Source organism: Lonchura striata, chromosome 2, assembly GCF_046129695.1.
Source record: "Lonchura striata isolate bLonStr1 chromosome 2, bLonStr1.mat, whole genome shotgun sequence".
NCBI classification, from domain to species: domain Eukaryota; kingdom Metazoa; phylum Chordata; class Aves; order Passeriformes; family Estrildidae; genus Lonchura; species Lonchura striata.
In genome coordinates, this window is record NC_134604.1 from 28,021,947 (window position 1) to 28,040,284 (window position 18,338).

The 18,338-nt window shown below is 44.0% G+C and overlaps 2 protein-coding genes across 7 annotated transcripts in view; one reads left to right on the forward strand and one right to left on the reverse strand.

Moving 5' to 3' along the window:
• The window catches only part of STXBP5L (syntaxin binding protein 5L), a 182,436-nt gene extending 172,255 nt beyond the window's left edge, over positions 1–10,181 (forward strand). For all 6 annotated transcript variants that reach the window (XM_021549139.3, XM_021549140.3, XM_021549141.3 and 3 more), the window contains 5 exons: positions 473–833; positions 1,841–2,006; positions 3,788–3,899; positions 4,278–4,498; positions 5,544–10,181. In XM_021549139.3, the coding sequence (XP_021404814.2) occupies positions 473–833; positions 1,841–2,006; positions 3,788–3,899; positions 4,278–4,498; positions 5,544–5,585 (902 nt within the window). In that variant the 3' untranslated portion in view covers positions 5,586–10,181. The remainder of the gene's footprint in view (positions 1–472; positions 834–1,840; positions 2,007–3,787; positions 3,900–4,277; positions 4,499–5,543) is intronic.
• A 3,446-nt stretch (positions 10,182–13,627) lies between these two features.
• POLQ (DNA polymerase theta) overlaps positions 13,628–18,338 on the reverse strand; it is a 46,867-nt gene continuing 42,156 nt past the window's right edge. The window contains exons 26-27 of the mRNA XM_021549058.2: positions 16,923–17,038; positions 13,628–14,099 (exon numbers count right to left, since the gene is read on the reverse strand). Coding sequence (XP_021404733.2) covers positions 13,986–14,099; positions 16,923–17,038 — 230 coding nt within the window. The 3' untranslated portion in view covers positions 13,628–13,985. The remainder of the gene's footprint in view (positions 14,100–16,922; positions 17,039–18,338) is intronic.

The window sequence follows — 18,338 nt, forward strand, 5'->3', positions numbered from 1 at the left end:
TGGCTGAGTGAGTGACAGATGGTGTAGCAGAGAGAACAGAGGGCTGAGAGGTCAGGTCTGAGGAGAGGCATCATGTGCTTTAAAAATGGACAAAAAATGGAGAATGCACAGAAGCAGAGGTTTCCCACCCCCAGTTTGTTTAGAAAAACAATGCTGAAAGGTCACCAGACTTAGAGCAAATTTACTGCTGGAGAATACATATTCTACTAGTATAATGTGGAGATAAACAACGGGCCATCTTCAACAGTATGTATTACATCCATCATTCCTGATATCAGCTGCCTGAGAGCTTTCCAGCACTGGCAGGCTGTTTGTTCACCTTGTCGTGTGGTCAGAAAGAACTGAGCAAGCATGCCTTGTCACCTTGGCTGGATTAATGTGTGTGCTGTGTTTACAAAAGCTGGGTGTCAGCTGTGCTGTGCTAACAAGCAGGCTGGTGCCAGTGCCAGTGAGAGGAAATTCTGTTCTGCAGGCACCGTGCTGACACTGAAGGGAGCCGTGCTGACCTTCGCGTGCTTGGACTGCATGGGGACATTGACACATCAGCCCTATGAAGTATGGAGGGATCCACACAGTGCTGATGATGGTGACAAAACAAGGAAAAGGAAACTTGTCATGCATTCCCCTTCCTCCTCCCAGGATATGGGTGATCATCAATTTGCAGTCATTTGTTCAGAAAAACAAGCCAAAGTCTTCTCATTGCCTTCCCAAACATGTCTTTATGTCCACAACATCACCGAAACGTCCTTTTTATTGCGAGCAGATGTGGTCACCCTCTGTAACAGCGTCTGTCTGGCGTGCTTTTGTGCTAATGGGCACATCATGACTCTGAGGTACTTATCTAACTAATCTTGTGGCAAAACTAAGCAAAGAGGAGGCACAGGGCTGTTATACTCCACTTGTGTTTGCCCCAGAGTGCCTGGTGCTCTGCATTAACTCCCTGGTGGGTGCGTTTAATTCCCTGCCTTGATGCAGCCATACCTGATCCTTGGGCTGTCTCCACATGGGGAGTTAAGGCAGGCAGGTGCACAGTAAAGCAAGCTCCTGCTTTTTTCTAGTAATCCCCTACCTGTGACAGTAGATGGTTGGTGTTTTTTAACTATGATAAAAGAAAGCCTTGATAATTTTGCCCAGCTGTGGTGGGTCAGGTATAGAGAAGTACAGAACTCAGCCATAGAAAGGGTTTTGTTTATCCTTTGTGAAGTACCAAGTTCCACTCTTGGCACTTCTGAAACTTTTCTGTTCAGAGCACTTATCCCTTTCTTATCCCCTCTCCCTGGGAGCTGACTGTGCAGTAGCCCTGTAGTTGTACTTTCACCTTGCTGCTCCCTGTTTCCCTGGCCAGGCCATTTAAATTTGGAAAAGTCCTTTCCAAAACAGCAAACCACGTGAAGCTGGAGGGACAGCAAAGGCGATGCTGGAGCCTCTGTCCACAGGGTGGAAGCAGGGCCCTGCCAGACCCTTTCCTACAGATGTCCCTGCAGGCCTTGCCCTGCAAACAACCCAGCCCTGTGGCACAAGCCATACCGTGCCACATGCACATCCCATATCCAGACAGTAGCAGAAGCCTTAGGGCCATGGAGGCAAGGCAGCTGAAATCCTCCATGCAAGCAAACAAAATATGATGGGAATACAGCATTTTTATGGCAGAATTTTTCAGCTTAGAGCTGTTAACTGTTAGTTAACAGTTAGTTAATTTTTCAGCATAGAGCTGAATTTATACTTTAACTGTTGCAGTTATGGAGAGCATAAAGTGAAGTGTTGCTTTAAAATGCAGGCACATAGGAGGTGTACCATGTGTGGCAGCTGGTGACTAACTTGGGAATCTGCTTCTCCTCAGCTTGCCCAGCCTTCGCCCACTGCTGGACATCAACTATTTGCCTGTCACAGACATGAGGATAGCACGGACCTTTTGTTTCACTAACGAAGGGCAGGCTTTGTACCTGAGCTCTCCCACCGAGATCCAGCGCCTGACCTACAGCCAGGAGATGTGTGACAACCTGCAGGTAGGGCTCACACCTCACTCTGTGACTGTGTGTGGGAGGGATGGTGGCCTCACTCATCAGGGGTAAATTGGCCCTGATAAGGACAGTGCTGCAGGGGCAGGACAGATCTGTTCCTCTCCACTTGCCCTGAGTGAATGATGCCAAAGCAACAGAGGGAGGTCAGCAGCTCTGTTGTTCCTTGGGCTTTTTCATGCACTCTCACCTGCACCTGTGCAAAAAGTCTTTACAATGATAGAGATGGGCTGGTTTGGTTTGGTTATTTTACAATGAAAATGCAAATAATAATGTCATTTACTGAAGAGAAGGAATTGTGAGAGGTTACAGGGAGAAACATGAGTAATAAAAGGGGGAAAAAAAAAAAAGAAGAGGAGTTCTGGGTTATATAATTAGCAGTGAACCAGAATGGAAGTATAAAAGAAATGGTCCTGCCAGCACTCATTATGGCCTAGGGAATAACATGTGCTGAGCTGCTCAACTCACATCACAGCACTGTCTGTCTCAAGTCTGAAAAGGCACTTTGAGGAGCAAGCATTGCACACCAGCTTTTGTCCACCAGAGAGGACATTATTTTGCAAGGAGCCAATTTTAAAATAATGTAAAGGTTTGACTGGTATATCTTAGACTATGGATCTACAGCAAGAGGCTGTTACAAGCTAAATTGTTTTTTTAACCAGCCTTAACAGCACCATCCAACTACCAAGCAAAGGGAAACAGCCCTTACTTCTCTGTACTGCTGGACTGTGGCTGTTTTTATCTTGGCTTTTAGGCAAAAAAAGGTTTGCATGGTCATTATGTGTGTACAGAAAGCAGGTAACCCAGTATCACCTGCTACCTGAGCAAACAAAGCTGGGCTGCATGAGAGCTCCACTTGGGCTCCAAGGGCTGCAGTAATTTTTCTCCCCAGAGCAGGTGCCTGTGCAGAGGAGCAGTGGCTGTGAGTCACTGCGCTGTCCTCGCACTCAGCCCCCAGCAGCAAGCACTGTGTGCAGCACAGCAGCTGGATCTGCCTGCTGAGCAAACACAGAGCTGAGCAACAGGGCAGAAACTGTTCCCAGTGCACACAAGCCCCCTGGTTTCAAACACTAATGGGACTGCACACTTTTCCCATCAGTTTTTTTCCAGAGAGCTGGCTTTTCCCAATACTGCTGCAAATAAATCTGAGCCTGACATTTGTTTGGAGTGACCGTTCCAAGATGTGGCACCAGAGTAGTGCCTTCAGCAGATGGTCTTATTTAGCTATGCTGATGGCACAGTAATGGGGTGCAGGAAGGTTGTAGGAAGGTAATGAATTTTGTTTAAAAAGAAAAAAATCAACCACAAGACAAACTACCAAACTCTGAATTGCTGGCAAGTGTTGAACTCAGGTGTGCTATAAAAAGAAAGCAGAGTGACTGGCCAGCCTGGCTGGACAATCACTAAAGCAAAATACATAATACACAACAAATTGTTTATTCAATTATAGTGTCACCTCTGCTGTTTGTAAGCAAAATGTGACCTTATCACTGGTATTTTCATTCTGTATTAACAGCAGGTTTTTTTCTCTGGTAACAAACATGTAGTGACAAACCAAGTCCCTTTGAAAGAATGAGTGAGTCTAGTTAGCCCAAACATTTGTCAGAATACACAAATATTACCTACACCATGCTGTTCACACAACAGACTCTTTTAAAACTAGTTTATTTGACCCAGTGTATGTGGCTTGTTAATGAAAATCAAGAAAACACCTAGAATCACTTTCACCTCATTAACCTTTTACATGGACTTTTTTCTGGCTTTACTAGGACATGCTTGGGGATTTGTTTACTCCTGTGGAAACACCAGAAGCCCAAAACAGAGGCTTCCTCAAAGGACTTTTTGGAGGAAGCGGACAAGCTTTTGACAGGGAGGAGCTTTGTGAGTAATTCATTGCTTGGGGGGTTTTGGGCAGAAATTCATTCTTGAGATCCCCTGCCCTTGTCATCTAGGAATGGAGCAATACACAAGACTTAGATGGCTGATGAAAAGAGAAAGTTGACCTAGTGGAGGAAGGAGAGGCTCCTTGTCTGCCATTCCATAACTCCTTCACCTTGGCAGCTTCTTTTGATCAGTTGAGTGGGGGGCACAGGACAGTGCTGCAGATGTGGTGGTGGCAGAGCAAAGCCTTCCAGATGTGCCACCTGCCCCTCCAGTGACGTCACTGCTGCAAGGTGGCAGCTCGAGCCTGGGGAGCACTGACAGAGCCAGGCCAGGAGCTCATCCCTGTCTGTCTGTCTGTCCATTTCTCCTTTGCAGTTGGCGAGGCCACAGCAGGAAAAGCCTCTCGCAGCCTGGCGCAGCACATCCCTGGATCCGGCGGGATCGAAGGCGTGAGAGGAGCCGCGGGTGGGGTCATTGGGGACCTGACTCGTGCGCGCATTGCCCTGGACGAGAGGGGACAGAAGCTGGGCGAGCTGGATGAAAGGACTGCCAGCATGATGGCCAGCGCAGAGGCGTTTTCCAAACATGCACATGAGGTAGGAACTCTGGCACCCATACCCTGCAACTGGCAGCTGCCAACCCTGCGACCCAGCCTGTGCTTCCCTTTGGGAAAGCCAAGTGCCCTTCTCTCCCTCCACCCAATCATGGTGTTGGAGGTGTGCTCGTGTCAGCTGGCACGGCATTGTTCCTGCTCCCAAACTATCAGAATGCCAAAAATAAACACACCCCTTCCTTTCATGTTTCCAGAAATGAGCATCCATTGTTAGCCCCTGAATTTAGAACGTGGCACTTCTCATCTTGCCTTTCTCACTGATTCGTTATGGTTTGTTTTTTTAAGCCACTTAATGCAGCACAACCATGCGTAGGGCAGAAAACAGGTAGGTGGATGAGTGTATAGGAACCTTTACAGATCTTACTGGGAAGAGGAGAACATTACTAGTACAGCCCTGTGGTACTGTTATGTAGAATAGGCCTTGCCAGGAATAGGAATAACTTCTGTGCTTGGAGCTGGAAATGGAAAGCTTTTCCATCCCACGCTGTTAAACTGGGAAACTTTTCCCACACTGGGAAAACTAAAATTATTTTTCTTGAAGATAAAACAACATCAAAGCATACTTCCCAAAATGCACATTTTTTATTTAATGTGCATCACATCTCTGGACAAAACCTTTACATTTTTATTGGCTTTTGTTAGTGTGAGGCAGAAAGAATGTGCCCTGGATTGCAAGAAGTTTATATAGTCAGGGCATATCTACTATGCCCTACTAGAGAAGTGTCTTTTTATTCCTATAGAAAGCAAGTTCCTTTAATTTTTGAAGAAGAAAAGTAGTTAAAGTTCCTCAGGGAAAATCTTCTAAAATCAGCAATAGCGGGTAACGCTTTTTAAACATAATAACTATGAAATTGAATATGAGATCTCAATGGACTCAAGACCTGCTGACATTGTTAGTGAAGTACTGCATTGTTCTGCATTTATTAATTCTGAAGTTTGACGGTTAATGGGCCTAGGTAATGTATGGTCTCTCATATGCAGGGCAGTGTTTGATTGACATTTGTTTGGTTTTTTTCCCATCTCTGTAGGTGATGCTCAAATACAAGGACAAAAAGTGGTACCAGTTTTAGACTTTCAAAGAAGCTGCTTGTGGCTTTACTAAGAACACTGTTCAGGGAAGCGACCTTTATTCCCAGATCTACCAGTCACTGGCCAGAGACAGTTTTTTTCTCCTAGAAGATGTTTTCCTGTTACTGTTATTGGATTCATCACAGTGGATATCAAGGAGAAGATTTACAGACCGTGGGATAGAAGCTGGAATCATGAGGGTCTTTCCAACAGCTGACTCTTGGGGTGGCCGACTTTTTTCCAAAAGGAACTCAACCATCACTGTGGCATGTAGTTTTGCAGAAGCTGTAGGTATGAACTGTGGGGAGTGCGTCTGGTTAAAAATATTCTGTACAAACTCGAATGTTAATGCACTTATAAAACTTTGCATGACTAATTGCCAACTTAAAAAAAAAAAAAAAGGAAAAGGAAGCATGTTGTGACCGAAGAAAAATGGGATTTATTTCTATTCTGAGAAGAAAAAAAAAAAAAAAAAAAAAAAAACCACAAAAAAAAACCAAAACAAGAAAAAAAAAAAACCACCTTAAATGACAAAAATCTTTATTTTTTAAAAGTTATATTATAAAAAGCCAGGACATTTCAAGCATGTTTGCTACTGTTCTCCACATAAAAATGAGTTGAGCTGCATCTTTTTATCTGCTATTTATTTCCCTTGAAAAGCCTTGCTCAAGGCAGTGTTCTTTAACTCCTACCAGAAAATAAAAAAAAAAAATTAAAATCCTATCCCCAAAAATCTAACGATTTTGCAGGTAGCTAGACAGGCACTATCTAAAAAGATGATTATGACATGTGCATAGATGGTTTACTTGCAATTCAGAGCACATGAAACATCATCCTAACCTACACTTTTTAAAATGTGCTCTAGATCTATCTGTTGTCCCTGAAGGGGGGCCATGGCACTTTTCATCCCCGTGGAGTCTGTATCACTTGGTTGCCTTATTTCCCAGTAACAGGAATAGAAAACCAGCTTTGGAAAGCATTTCTTCAAGTTAGGAAAGGCAAGATGGGAAACCACAGTCCCATCAAACACTGCTCACAGAGGCTGCAGAGAAGCTTACAGAGCAGCTTAAATGCTCAGCTGAAATTATGAGAGGGGGCCTGCACAGAAACCCCCCCAAAACCTTTGAGAGAAAGAGAGATTAGAGCAGAAATACTATACAGTGGGCCAGGGAGGAGCATGGAAAATCATTGTCATCACATATAGGAACACAAATGTAAAGTGACACCATGGGTGAGTGGCAATTTATACTCTGCTCACACTGCTAAAGGTTCTGCTTCTGCTTCAGAGTGGCTTGTTTGGTTTTTGCAGTGAATGCTGCAGAAAACTCTGCAACCCACAGCCAGAGAAGAGAACAGTAAGCTGGATTTATTGCCTATCCTGCTCCACCCTATCCTACAAGACTCACTGCCAAACATGCTAACTCTTAGGTTAGAAATTTTTCCAAGATTGGCTTGGAAACAAGGCACTGAAGGCTTGTTTTCATGTATCTGGACAGTTTCAAATTAGAAAAAAGAAATTGAGGAAAAGCTCGAAAAACAGCCTTTAAATTTTTTTCTTTTGAAGAAATGTAACATCTTCTGTCTCTTCAAGGAATCCTGATGGACACTGATGGAGACAGGCACCATCCCACTCCCACCTAGACCTTAACTTTACTGGTGTTTGTATCATCACAGTGTTCAGATGATCCCTCTCAAAGACATCTTTTCCTTCTCCTTCCTTTACCTACAATAAAATATAGCCCAGGAAGTTGTACCATCCACAAGTCTGGCCTCACAATTGGCCCTCTGCACAAGTAAAAGGGTTGGAAGAGATTTGAGGTGTTAAGTTTTAAATTCCCATTGTAGAAGAACAGAATTGCATGATTTACAGGATTTTTACATTTTGCTGCAACCAAAATCAAAATGATGGCCCTGACAGGTTTAGCTTAACTTGGAATGAGACACCACAATTTTGGAACAGGAGAAACTGCTCTATGGTGTCAGAACTGTAGAAACTTACAGGGGGAAAAGGTCAAAGCCTGAGCAGTGCCTGGGCTTCTGCTGAGAGCTAAGGAATTGGAGTTGTCCAGGACCCAAGAGGATTTCTCTGTGCGTATGTGGGTAAGGATAAGCCAAATTTGCCAATCTGATGCCAATAGGAACTGGGTTGGAGAATTCCTTCCAGAGCTGGGTCACAGAAGTAGTCACTTGTGCCTGTGAGGAAGCCCTGGTCTAACCAGGCATTGAGGATGAGAAATAAAGGAGAACATTATAGCAATTTGATCTTCAGTTCAACCTGTATTCACTGGGCCTGTGCTCTGGCCTGTAATCCAAATCTGCTGGTCTCTGGCCAACAAAATCATCTGGGGCAGCATTCAAAATGTCCAGCAGCCAGCTTGTTTTCCATTCTGCCCTGGTGTGTGGCAGTCAGAAGCAGTCCCAGCGGCTGATTGGAATCATGGGCTCTTTGAAGAAAATTTAAGAGCAACTTCTGACTGCCGATCACTGCAGCTCACCCAGACAGAAAAATGTCCTCAACAAGTCTTTTATACAAGGCCCAGCTGACTCTGGCTGCCAAGAGTCTCTAACACCAGGGTGAAAAAAAAACTGCCACTAGATTTCCATTTGCATTTTTATGCAACAGAGAAATGAGAATTTAGCAGCCCTCAAATTTACAATTTTTAATACTAAACTTTAAAGCAACTTTTCTTTAGTACTCCCCATCAGGTCACAGCTTTCCACTCTTACATATTTTACATATTTCCAGACAGTTACCAATTACCATTTCTGTTAAGTTCACCACTTGTGACTATAATTATCAATTTTCTTGTAGTCTGTAGAGATCTAAAAAGTTGTATATGTTTGTATATAGAACATTCTATATATATAATATATATATGTAATGTATATGTTGTATAAGTTTGTTAGTGCACACTGTTAAATGCTTTCTATCAAGATTTGCCATGTATGTGGAAAAAACCCATCACTTAAAAAGTTCAGTGAGGGAGGAAAAACTCTTGCCTGGGTGATTTATTGTGAAATGAGGGGGAGTGTGGGATTTTTGCAAGGCTTGCCCTGAATGCTGCTCAAGGCTGTCAGTGACAGGCATGAAGCTGCAGCATTCCCAGCGAGGAGCACAGCATCTGACTCTGAGAAAGACTGGAGGACTGGGACTGGCTGGAGGAAAATCAAGGACATTGGCTGTCACTGGATGTTGAAATCTTTCTGTGCTTTCACCTTTCCCCACTCAGACAGCACCACCTCAAGCAAAATCCCAAGCTTCGATGTCTCTTCAGCCTCGCAATCCTCAGCTACACCAGGCCAGATTGGCTGGAAGTATTGGTTCTGTTTAAAATGCTCTTTGTTCATTTGGGTACTTTGTTCTCTCACGTTCTTCTCTCCAGAAGCTCTGTCACAATCACATTCAAAACCAGTTACACAGAACTTCCAACAGCACACACACCTTTGGGTTTGACTAGATGTTTGTAATCTTATGTCTAGTGCTGTAGATAGACAGGAAAAAATGCATTAAATTAGATTATTTATAAGTCTGCAGAGTTGGCAAGTCTTCAATGAAGTACAAGCTACTTTATTTATTAATAAAAAAATTAAATCCATTCCTAGAGCTTTAACTTCAGTTGCAAACCTTGAATTAAAAGACATGACAATTGAAATTTTGAGAATCAGGTTTTGTTTTCTATAATTACCTGGGGGGGGAGGGGGTTTAAGTTTCTTTACAGTTCTGTAGTTCAACTATCTACATCAATTAGTCATTCCCCATAGTACCAGCTAGGATTGTTACAAAAATGTGTAACAAAAATACTCTATTTACTACATGTATTGTATAAAATTATCACATAAACCCTCCTCTAAGTCAGTTTATATTCCTTTTCCAGAATCCCTTTCACACCACACTGCATGCATAGAATGTGCCCACTGCAATTCAGGTGGGCATAGAAAGCATCTCTTTTTTTCAACAGAAATCATTTCAGAGCTGCTTCCATCCTCAGACCTCCTTCATATATAAACTGTGTGTGTTGCAGCACAGGCAAAGCCCCAGTTTTTGGTTAATTATGCCCCTCAAATAGCCTGGGCCCTGCCCCATCCATCCTTTCCCATAGCCCAAAGGTGAATTCAAGCACAGCATAGTTCAGTCTTGAATGGTTTCTTGCCTTGGAAGGCTCTGGTAAGAGCAAACTCTCTCATGAAGGAACTGCCTGTGGACATCCATAGTCAACTCTTCCTCTTAGGTGTATAAGCAATAGTCACGTAAATGAGTGTTTCCATCCATGTGTTTTGTTTTGTGATTAAATCAACAAATCAAACATTGTACTTTTTTAAATAGCAACAAATATTCAGATTCAGTGTCAAGGAAATGTGGGCTGAGTGTGTGTGTGGTTTGTTGATGAGTCATTACCTGTCTCAGAACAAAGGCTGGTCTGGGGTGAACCACACACTCCTGTGCTAACCATGTCCTGTTTCCACAGGTCTCCTAAATCAGTATCACAAAGCTAAGGCATCTTAAAGTGAGGCTGTCTCCAGCCCCCATTAACAACCAAAAAAACTTAAAAAAAATAAAAACACAGAGGGAAAGAAAATAAAGGAAAGAATTGATACTAGATGGTGTAATCTCTTTTTTTCCAACTTTTATTCCTACATTCTTTATAGTATTCCAAAGGTGCATGGTTTGTGTAAAGTCTTTGGAGTTTACCTTCCTCATTCAGGGATACAAAAATTGCAGTTGTAGTTGTTGCTGGGGTGGGGATGGTCACCTCCCTTCCTCCAGCAGCTCCTGCCAGGACAGAACCTATGCCCAGCTGATGCTCCATGCTCCATGCCAGGGAGCTCACATGGGGCTCCTAACTGCCGTACCAGCCCCAGGAATGTCACCAGCCTTGGACCAGGGCTACCAGCCAGCCAAGAGCCCTTCCTGTCACTCCCACTTCAGGATGAACGCTCAGCTCCCACGGGCTGAGCTCTGGGAAGGGCAGGAGTGAGCTCTGGGTGAGGTGAGGGCTCTTCCCAGCAGCACATCTGAACTGCTGTGCCAGGAAAAGCTCCAAATGTCAGCCAAAGGTGCTGAGCTCCCCTCTCCCTCTTGTCAGCTATGTACAACTCTCTCCATGAAATGCAAGCAGCATGGGAGAAAAGCAAAAGGACCAAAGCAGATCAGATTGCCAGCGCCATTATTTATTAGCTGCCTGTCACTGCTTCCAGGAGCCAGGGAGAAAAGAAAAGCTGCAGTAGAAAACCAAGGCAGAACAAGCTTGTGGTCTGCCTGTGAGGAAAAGGACCAAGAGGCTGCAGCAAACATCAAAGGTGTGAGCTCCTGCTACCAAGGCTGGGCAAGTTGTGCCCTGTACCAGTAGCCAGCTGAATGCACATTTTGAGTAGGAAGCAGATGGGAACCAACCAGACCAGGCTGCTCAGCAGCCCCAGGGGACAGATTGTCCCTGTGAGGAGCTGGGTCCCACAGGTCCCCATCATGTGCATACAAGGCACTCCCAGTGCCCACAGCTATTTGCAGGACTGCTTCCCAACTGGATTTCTTTTGGCAGGCAGACACATCCCTGCTGGTGCAGGAGCCAGGCAAGGGCAGTGCAGGGCTGGCTGCAGTAGGAATTATGTGTGCACCAAGGGACAAGGCTGTCAACAGCTGTAACAAACAGAACTCTTACCCCTTCTGCAGTGTTCATCTGTCCTCGTGCCAGGCTGTGCCAGCTGACAGGAGGCTGGCATGGGCTGTGAAGGGAGAAACACACAAACAAGCTGAGGAACAAACACTACCAGATGCATCCCATCCTGACTACAGAGACTGAGACTAACCTGCATTCAGGTTATCAGGTTCTGAATTAATAAAATGCCCTCAGAAGCAGGGGGAAAGGAGCCCACAGGCAAAGCCAGGTAAGTAATGTGAGCTGCCAGGCTCTTTCTTACCAACTTCAGAAAACAACATAAACCCTTTTCTGCAGTTCTGGACAGTGACTCTGCTACCTGAGTTAGCCCTCTTCTGCTTTCACTGCTCAGTCTTGCTAAGAGTTAAATCTAATCAGAATTGAGGAATGTAAATAGCAGCAATCAGAAAACAGCTCAGAGCCAGTCCTAGTAACACGACTCAAATGCCACAGTGGCTACCTCTTATCTTCTCATTTGCTCCAAATTACTGCTTAATTAAAATGAGCCCATCGAGTTTGTTAGTCAAAATAAGTTTGGGTACATGTTAATCCCCTTACTGATTAGCATCACCCCCTTCTAGAGAGCTTGCTGAGAAATACGTGTGAGATCCATGCTTTAGAAATTCTGAAGACAGCATGTGGGAGGGAAATACTGTAATGTGCCAAAGAACAAGCAGCCCAAATGACAGCAGCCCCAGTGAGGCCTGGAATACAGCACAGGTGTGTCACTGCAGGACACCCAGGACAGGAAATCATTAGGCCATGTGAATTGATAATGAGTCCAAACCAGCATCTTCACAGGCAGAACACACAAATGGTCGGGCACCAGGGTGCCGAGGCTCGGATCTGTTAATAACAAAAGCTTTAATAAAATAAGAAAAAAGACAATGCTGTGGATAAAGAGCTCAGCCATCAGGTGACAGGTGTCGAAGAAAGTCATGGCATAGAACAGGCAGGAAGAAAACAAAAAAATCTCAGTATAAGGTGGAATACAGAACAGGAAAGAAGGCCACGACAGTTCTGAGAAGGGCAGTCAAGGCAGCCTCATCTGGGCTCTGGCTCAGTGCCACATGTCTGCTCTGTGGATCAGAGTCTGGGATGCAGCCTTTTGTGAGGAGGCCCCATTAACATCTTTGAATGTTCCCTGTGTTCTCCAGCCCTTGGTGCTGGCTACTTCTGATGTCAGCATAACAGCCCTGCCAAAAGCACCACATCTGAAGTTAACGATCCTGAGCCCCCTCTCAGGCTGCTGAAAGCCAAGTGTGCATCCTCTCAGATCAGGCTGAAAAAGCAACTTCAAAAGTACACTGCTTAAAAAGGACCCAGCAGAAGTTCAGAAATGAAAGGATAATTAGGGGCTTGAAAACTTCTCACAGGAGGCAAGAATGGAAAGATGGAGATTGATTACATTAGGGAGGAACTGCAGAAAAAGACATGATATAATAATTAGAGGCATAAGGAAGATGACGGGAGGTACTTGTCCTCCCTTTCTTGTAAGATACAAGGGCTAGACAATGAAAATTACAGAATTCAAGGTCAGGCATTATGTGAAGTTAACAAAAGCAGTTGAACTTGTGTAACCATCACAGCTGTCTGGAAGGGAAATGAAAACCTGTGATGTGAGATTTAGCCAGACCAGAAGGTATTAGTGGGGAAAGTGATGCCAAACAGTGGCAGATTAATTCCCTGCAAGCTCCTTCCTTGCCCCTTCTTTTGAAGGATCTGATCCCGGCTCAGCTTGACAAGCCCAAACTCCCAGGAAAACTGAGTGAACACAGGGTCAGAGCCAAAGGCACTGAGGCAAAGAGTGGGGGAAATCTGAGCAGGTTTTAGTGGGGCTGCCAACAGGCAGGTGTGAGGCTTCCTTAGGAGAATGGTCTCTGAAGGAAGAGCCACAGGTCACCCACCACAGCCTAATGATTCCTCTCAAGCACACCAGACCTCAAACACCAGCAAGGCTGCCATGTCAGCTGGCCAGACTGAGAGAGTTTCCTTCTTCACAAAAATATGCATTGCCATGAAGTTTTTAACCAATTCATGGAGCTTCATTCTTTAAAATGTTTCTGCTGGTCATTTGGTATTAAGAGGTTCCAAGATATTCCTCTTGAGGCCAGTTTGCAAGGTAGCAGTAGGATGAATTCCAGCAGTCAGTCACCAAAAGGCTTCCTTAAAAGCCAGAGGCCAACTAAGCATAGGTTCCACTCACTGTGAATGCTGACAGCTGCTCAGTGAGAAATCCAGCCAACTATAAAGCCACTTCAGCACCTGAGTGCCATCATCAGAATCCAGTACAAGATAATCCTGGAAAAGGCCTGCAAAATTCTACATCAAGTGCAATCACAATGACTCTTTTTGCCCCACACAATTATACACAGTCTCTGCCAAATTATGTTTGCACCTTGCTTTAATAATGCAATCCAGCTCATTTCATACGTAATAAATTCATTAGGCATTGGAGGTTTATACAAGATGAAGCACCCTTGACAGAATTAATTTAAATATCCTTTTTTTTAACAATTAATAATTTCACAGTTTAAACATGCTTCAGTGCTCTGACTGAGCTCTGGATGGTTTGGCTTGGTGAGTTCATACCAGCTTCCACCACACGTTTCAGAAGGCAGCTTGGTACCCTGCCAGTAGAAGCACTGCACAGGAGGATCACACCGCCAGCAGGTGATCCCAGACCTTCACCCTGCCCAGCCCATGGTGCCTCCTGCCTCCCCACAGTGGGAAAGTCACACAGCAGTGTCACAGCTCCAGGTCCTGCAGGGCTCCCCAGCTGGGGCCAATTTTCACTTTAACATTCAGTTTCACGGAGAGTTTGATGGCGTTTTCCATCTCACATTTCACGATCTGAGCCACCTAGAAGAAAACATCAGGCATCAGACACACACACAGCTTCAGTGCTCTGGGTTTCTGTCAATAGCTGGGGCAGACAAGCACCTGGAATCCTATCCTGCATTTATTTGCACTGACTTACCACCAATGGGAATGCAACCAAATCCTGATTAGTGCTTATGAATGGAGAAACTGTATAAAGCCAGGGAGATTTTCTGCAGCGCAGAGCTCTGACTGGTTCTGCAGTGTTTAAGACTCCTCAAAGAAGGGGCCAAGATTAACTTCCTGTTAAACACCTGAGATCCTGAAGAGTCTCATCTTTCACTTAGCTGCACAATTCTTAAGTGTTTCCTGGAGCCTGTTCTGAAAACTTCAAGGTACTGAAAGCAAGACACAAATTTGCCAGAAGCAAAGAACGGTGGCTCCTCCGTGTTGTGCCAGCTTGAAAAGCACTCTGTGAAACACAAATTAGAAACCTCTGGGAAAGCAGGTCACATTCCATGTGGGTGCTACAAATACTGCCCAGGTTCCCCCTCACTATTTAGTTAAGGCAACTCCTGCCCTCTAGTAAAAAGATGAGGTAACTGTTCTCTGGTCTCCAAAAGTATTCCTAAGAAAACATTCATTTCTATACACAGTTAGGAGACCAGAAATTATTTCTTTCTGCAGCAGTTTGGATTACAAGAGACTGGATTTTTTTTCTCCTGACTATAAAAACCTCCCCTGGACATAGGTACCCCCTTTCCTCCCCCAAGACCTATGCAGAATCCAGTCTGTCCTGGATTGCTAATTTGAATGACTCTTTCAATCCATACCCATCCCATGAACCTTTCCACAGCAGAGTGAAAATAGGCTTTGAAATTATGGTGATTCCTCAGCTCAGCTAGAAGCCACCCTGGCAGCAGAGGAACTATTCAAGCTGTCTGACCCTTTCATGTTTTTTCCTAATTTTCTGACAGGTAGCCACCATAGAAATTCCTCCATAGCTTTTTCTGGGGAATGGAGGAGGGGCTTGAGGAGATCAGAGCACAGGATTTTACAACAGCATGAAGAACTAGGGGAAAATCTGTCTTCCAAACCCCTATGCCCCCACATACTGCATTTCAAAATGATCTTGATAACCTAGAAAAGTGCTTTGAAATAGGATGTAATTCAGCACGGAGAAGTACAGAGTAGAAAGAAGCAGGGTAGAGAATTAGGACAAAAATAATCTACTGTTCAAAAATAGGATGAAAAATAACTGCCTGGGCAGGAAAAAAACGGGGTTATCAGAGATTCAAAATGGAACAGGGCCTAAGCAAGGCATGCTGCTGTGAGAAAACAAGGAAATGAAATTCTGGAACATAGAAAATGTCACTTGCATGATACACAAATCAATTTTCCACTCTATTCAAACCATTCCAGCCTTGATCAAGTTTGGGGCCCAGCAGATGAAAAGAAACATGAACCATACAGGAGGAGATTCTCTGAGCATGGTCACAAGTCCAGTACATGGCACCAGCAAAGAACATCTGATTAGGGCTGCTGCACCCAGAACCAGGGACTGCAGCTGTGCTGCAGGGCAGACAGGAAAACCTGCTGGTTTAAGCAACTGCCCAGAAAAATCTATGGAGAAATACATCTGAAGGGAGTTAGAAAAGCTGGTAATAATTACTCTTGAAGTTGAGGTAGTTAATGAAATAAATAGAATACAATAAATAAAAAGAAAATCCATTCACTTGTCTCCAGTTCTCCTGGGAGCACCATGATAAACTGGAGTCAGTATCTAAAAATGTTAAAGCCTATACTCAGGGGATTTTAGTCTTCTATAGGAAGAATATTAGGAGCCTTTTTGTCTCAAAAACAGCCTGCCTAGACTGAAGCAGCAGATGTCTGAACAAAGCTGGCAAATTGAGAAAAAGCTTGAGCTGAGATTCAAGACAAAAATATCAAATCTTTTGTTTCTACTTATATGAACACATCGATATTATTAATAAATATATTCACTTTTTTTATTAGCACATATTTATTAATATATACATGCATGCTCAGGCCAGTCAGCACTGCTGAAAGCTTTGTCAGACTAGGAGCTACTGCTTGCCAACAGGAGATGACCTTTTGTCATCAGAGATGTGCCTGTGGAGAAGTGGAAGAAAGGTATTCCAAGATATGGAAGCACAGTCTGGGAGCCTCCCTGTGTCCGTGCTCAGGACTTGGGAAACACTGAGCTGCCAACACCCAGCTCAAACTCCTGCTCCTGAGAGACTCCTCTGTGCCCAGGCCCAGAAGTGCCTTAGGGAGGAGAAGCACACACACAGACATTAAGGGCACTTAAAAACTACAAAGCACATTCCTTGTACCTATCCCACTGCCAACCAGCACCATAATGCTCCCACCAGGAAGACAAGGAGGTAGGGAGTGAGGAAACAAGTACCAAAAGGACAGAATCCTCCTTTCCCTGCACAGAGTACAAACCACAGCTGTTATAATGCATGTTCTGAGTTAGGCACCAGAGCATAAACAGGAAGGCAAAAATACCTCCAGATGAGGAAACACTTCCCCCTATACCTGTCAACAATACTAAGCCACTTCACTCATCAAGCCTCACAGAGAAGTTGCATGAATTGCTGTTACAAGCAACAAAGCACACACTGAAAATGAACTTCAGCCGTGGGGATGGCTTGAATCCGAAAATCAAGGGATCAAGCATGCAAACATGTTTTTTTCATCCAACTGAACTTTGTTTTCACAGCCCTTTCGGCACCCAGGGAGGGGAGATCCAGGGAAGAGAATGTGAGCTCCTAGAAGGAAGGCTTGTTTGAAATACAGGAACACAGCAGAGCTGAGAGAGGAGCTGCAGGGCTGTACCTGGATGACATCATCCTCTGCAACTTCATAGAGCAGCTCATCGTGCAGCTGGAGGATAAAGAAGCCTCCTCTGATGGGATGTAACATCCCTGTGTTTCTCCTCCTCGACAGCCTTCCTACACAGGTGAAGAGCAGAGTTTGTTAGGCACCATCATACAAAAGTGTGTTTCTTGTATCAAAAACCTTGGCACATTTCTAATGCTGAGAAAAGGAATGTGAGGACCTTGAAAATTAAAAAGCCCATGACTACAGACAAAGCCACAAATCATGGCTATTCTATCAATATTTGTACAGCTACTGAGGAAAAAAATGTTAATGAAAAGTATTTTAGATATACACATTTCAGCCTTACATTATAAAGACATGAATCAGAACAGAAGCAAGAGACAGTTGTGTCTCCTGAACCATCTGTTTTGAAAGTAAATTTTAAACAAAATCGTGCAGAGTTTACAAGTAAACCAGAAGCTGGTTTACAACATTTTCTCTGGCAATGAATTAGGATTCTGCTTTTCTTCCACAAACATTTGAATGGCTAGTTTAAGGAAGGAGTAAGCCCTCTGCAAAATGCAGCTTCTGAAACTGTAGCTCCTGAATAGAACTGAGGAAGGAAGAAAAGAGCAGTTATTGAATAAACAAATAAGCTGCTGACAAAACCAAGACCCTGGTGGGCCTTCCCTGACAAAAAATAAAACAAACCCTTCAATGGTAAAAGCTGTTGGTGTTTTAAAATAAACAAACACCACCTCACGCACAGAGACGCAAAAGTTATTTATTTCTCAGGTTAACTAACAGGAGGATTTCAGTTCACAGAAAGGGTTTCAAGCCATCATCAGATGCTCACACAAGCCTCACACTGAAGCAGCAATGCTGAAGCAGCCACATGATGCAGGATGCTCCTCTGATGGCACAGGCTGAAAAATAATTCCTTCCCGTTCTTCAAACAGTATCAGAGCAGGGGAAAACTGTCACAAATGCATCTACTCGTGTTCCTACAATGACACTGGCCGAAGGTCAGTAGCTTCTGCTCCTAGGAGAGGTGGGAAGCTCTGCCAAGCTCAGGCCTTCTACTCTTAGCTGACCTCTGAATCTGGTCTCTCCAAAATAAATTCCCTGACACATTTTTAGAGGTTTGGCAATTAATTATTTAGTTTCCAAATCTTCATATTAAGATAGCTTCATCTTTCAATTGAAGCATAAGAACTATCAAAGAAGTACAGCTCTCGATTTCTTAAGTAGCCTTCCTAAAATACACCTGATGAGCAAAACACCATCTACATTAAGCTAAAAAAAGTCTTTGTGGCATTCCTCTGGGAATGAGCATCCCAGCACAGCTTTGCTATCTGCAGCCAGAAAAAACTTACACTGGTAAGTGCTTCATATAATACTCTTGTGAAGTCTCTGTACATCAAATTCCAG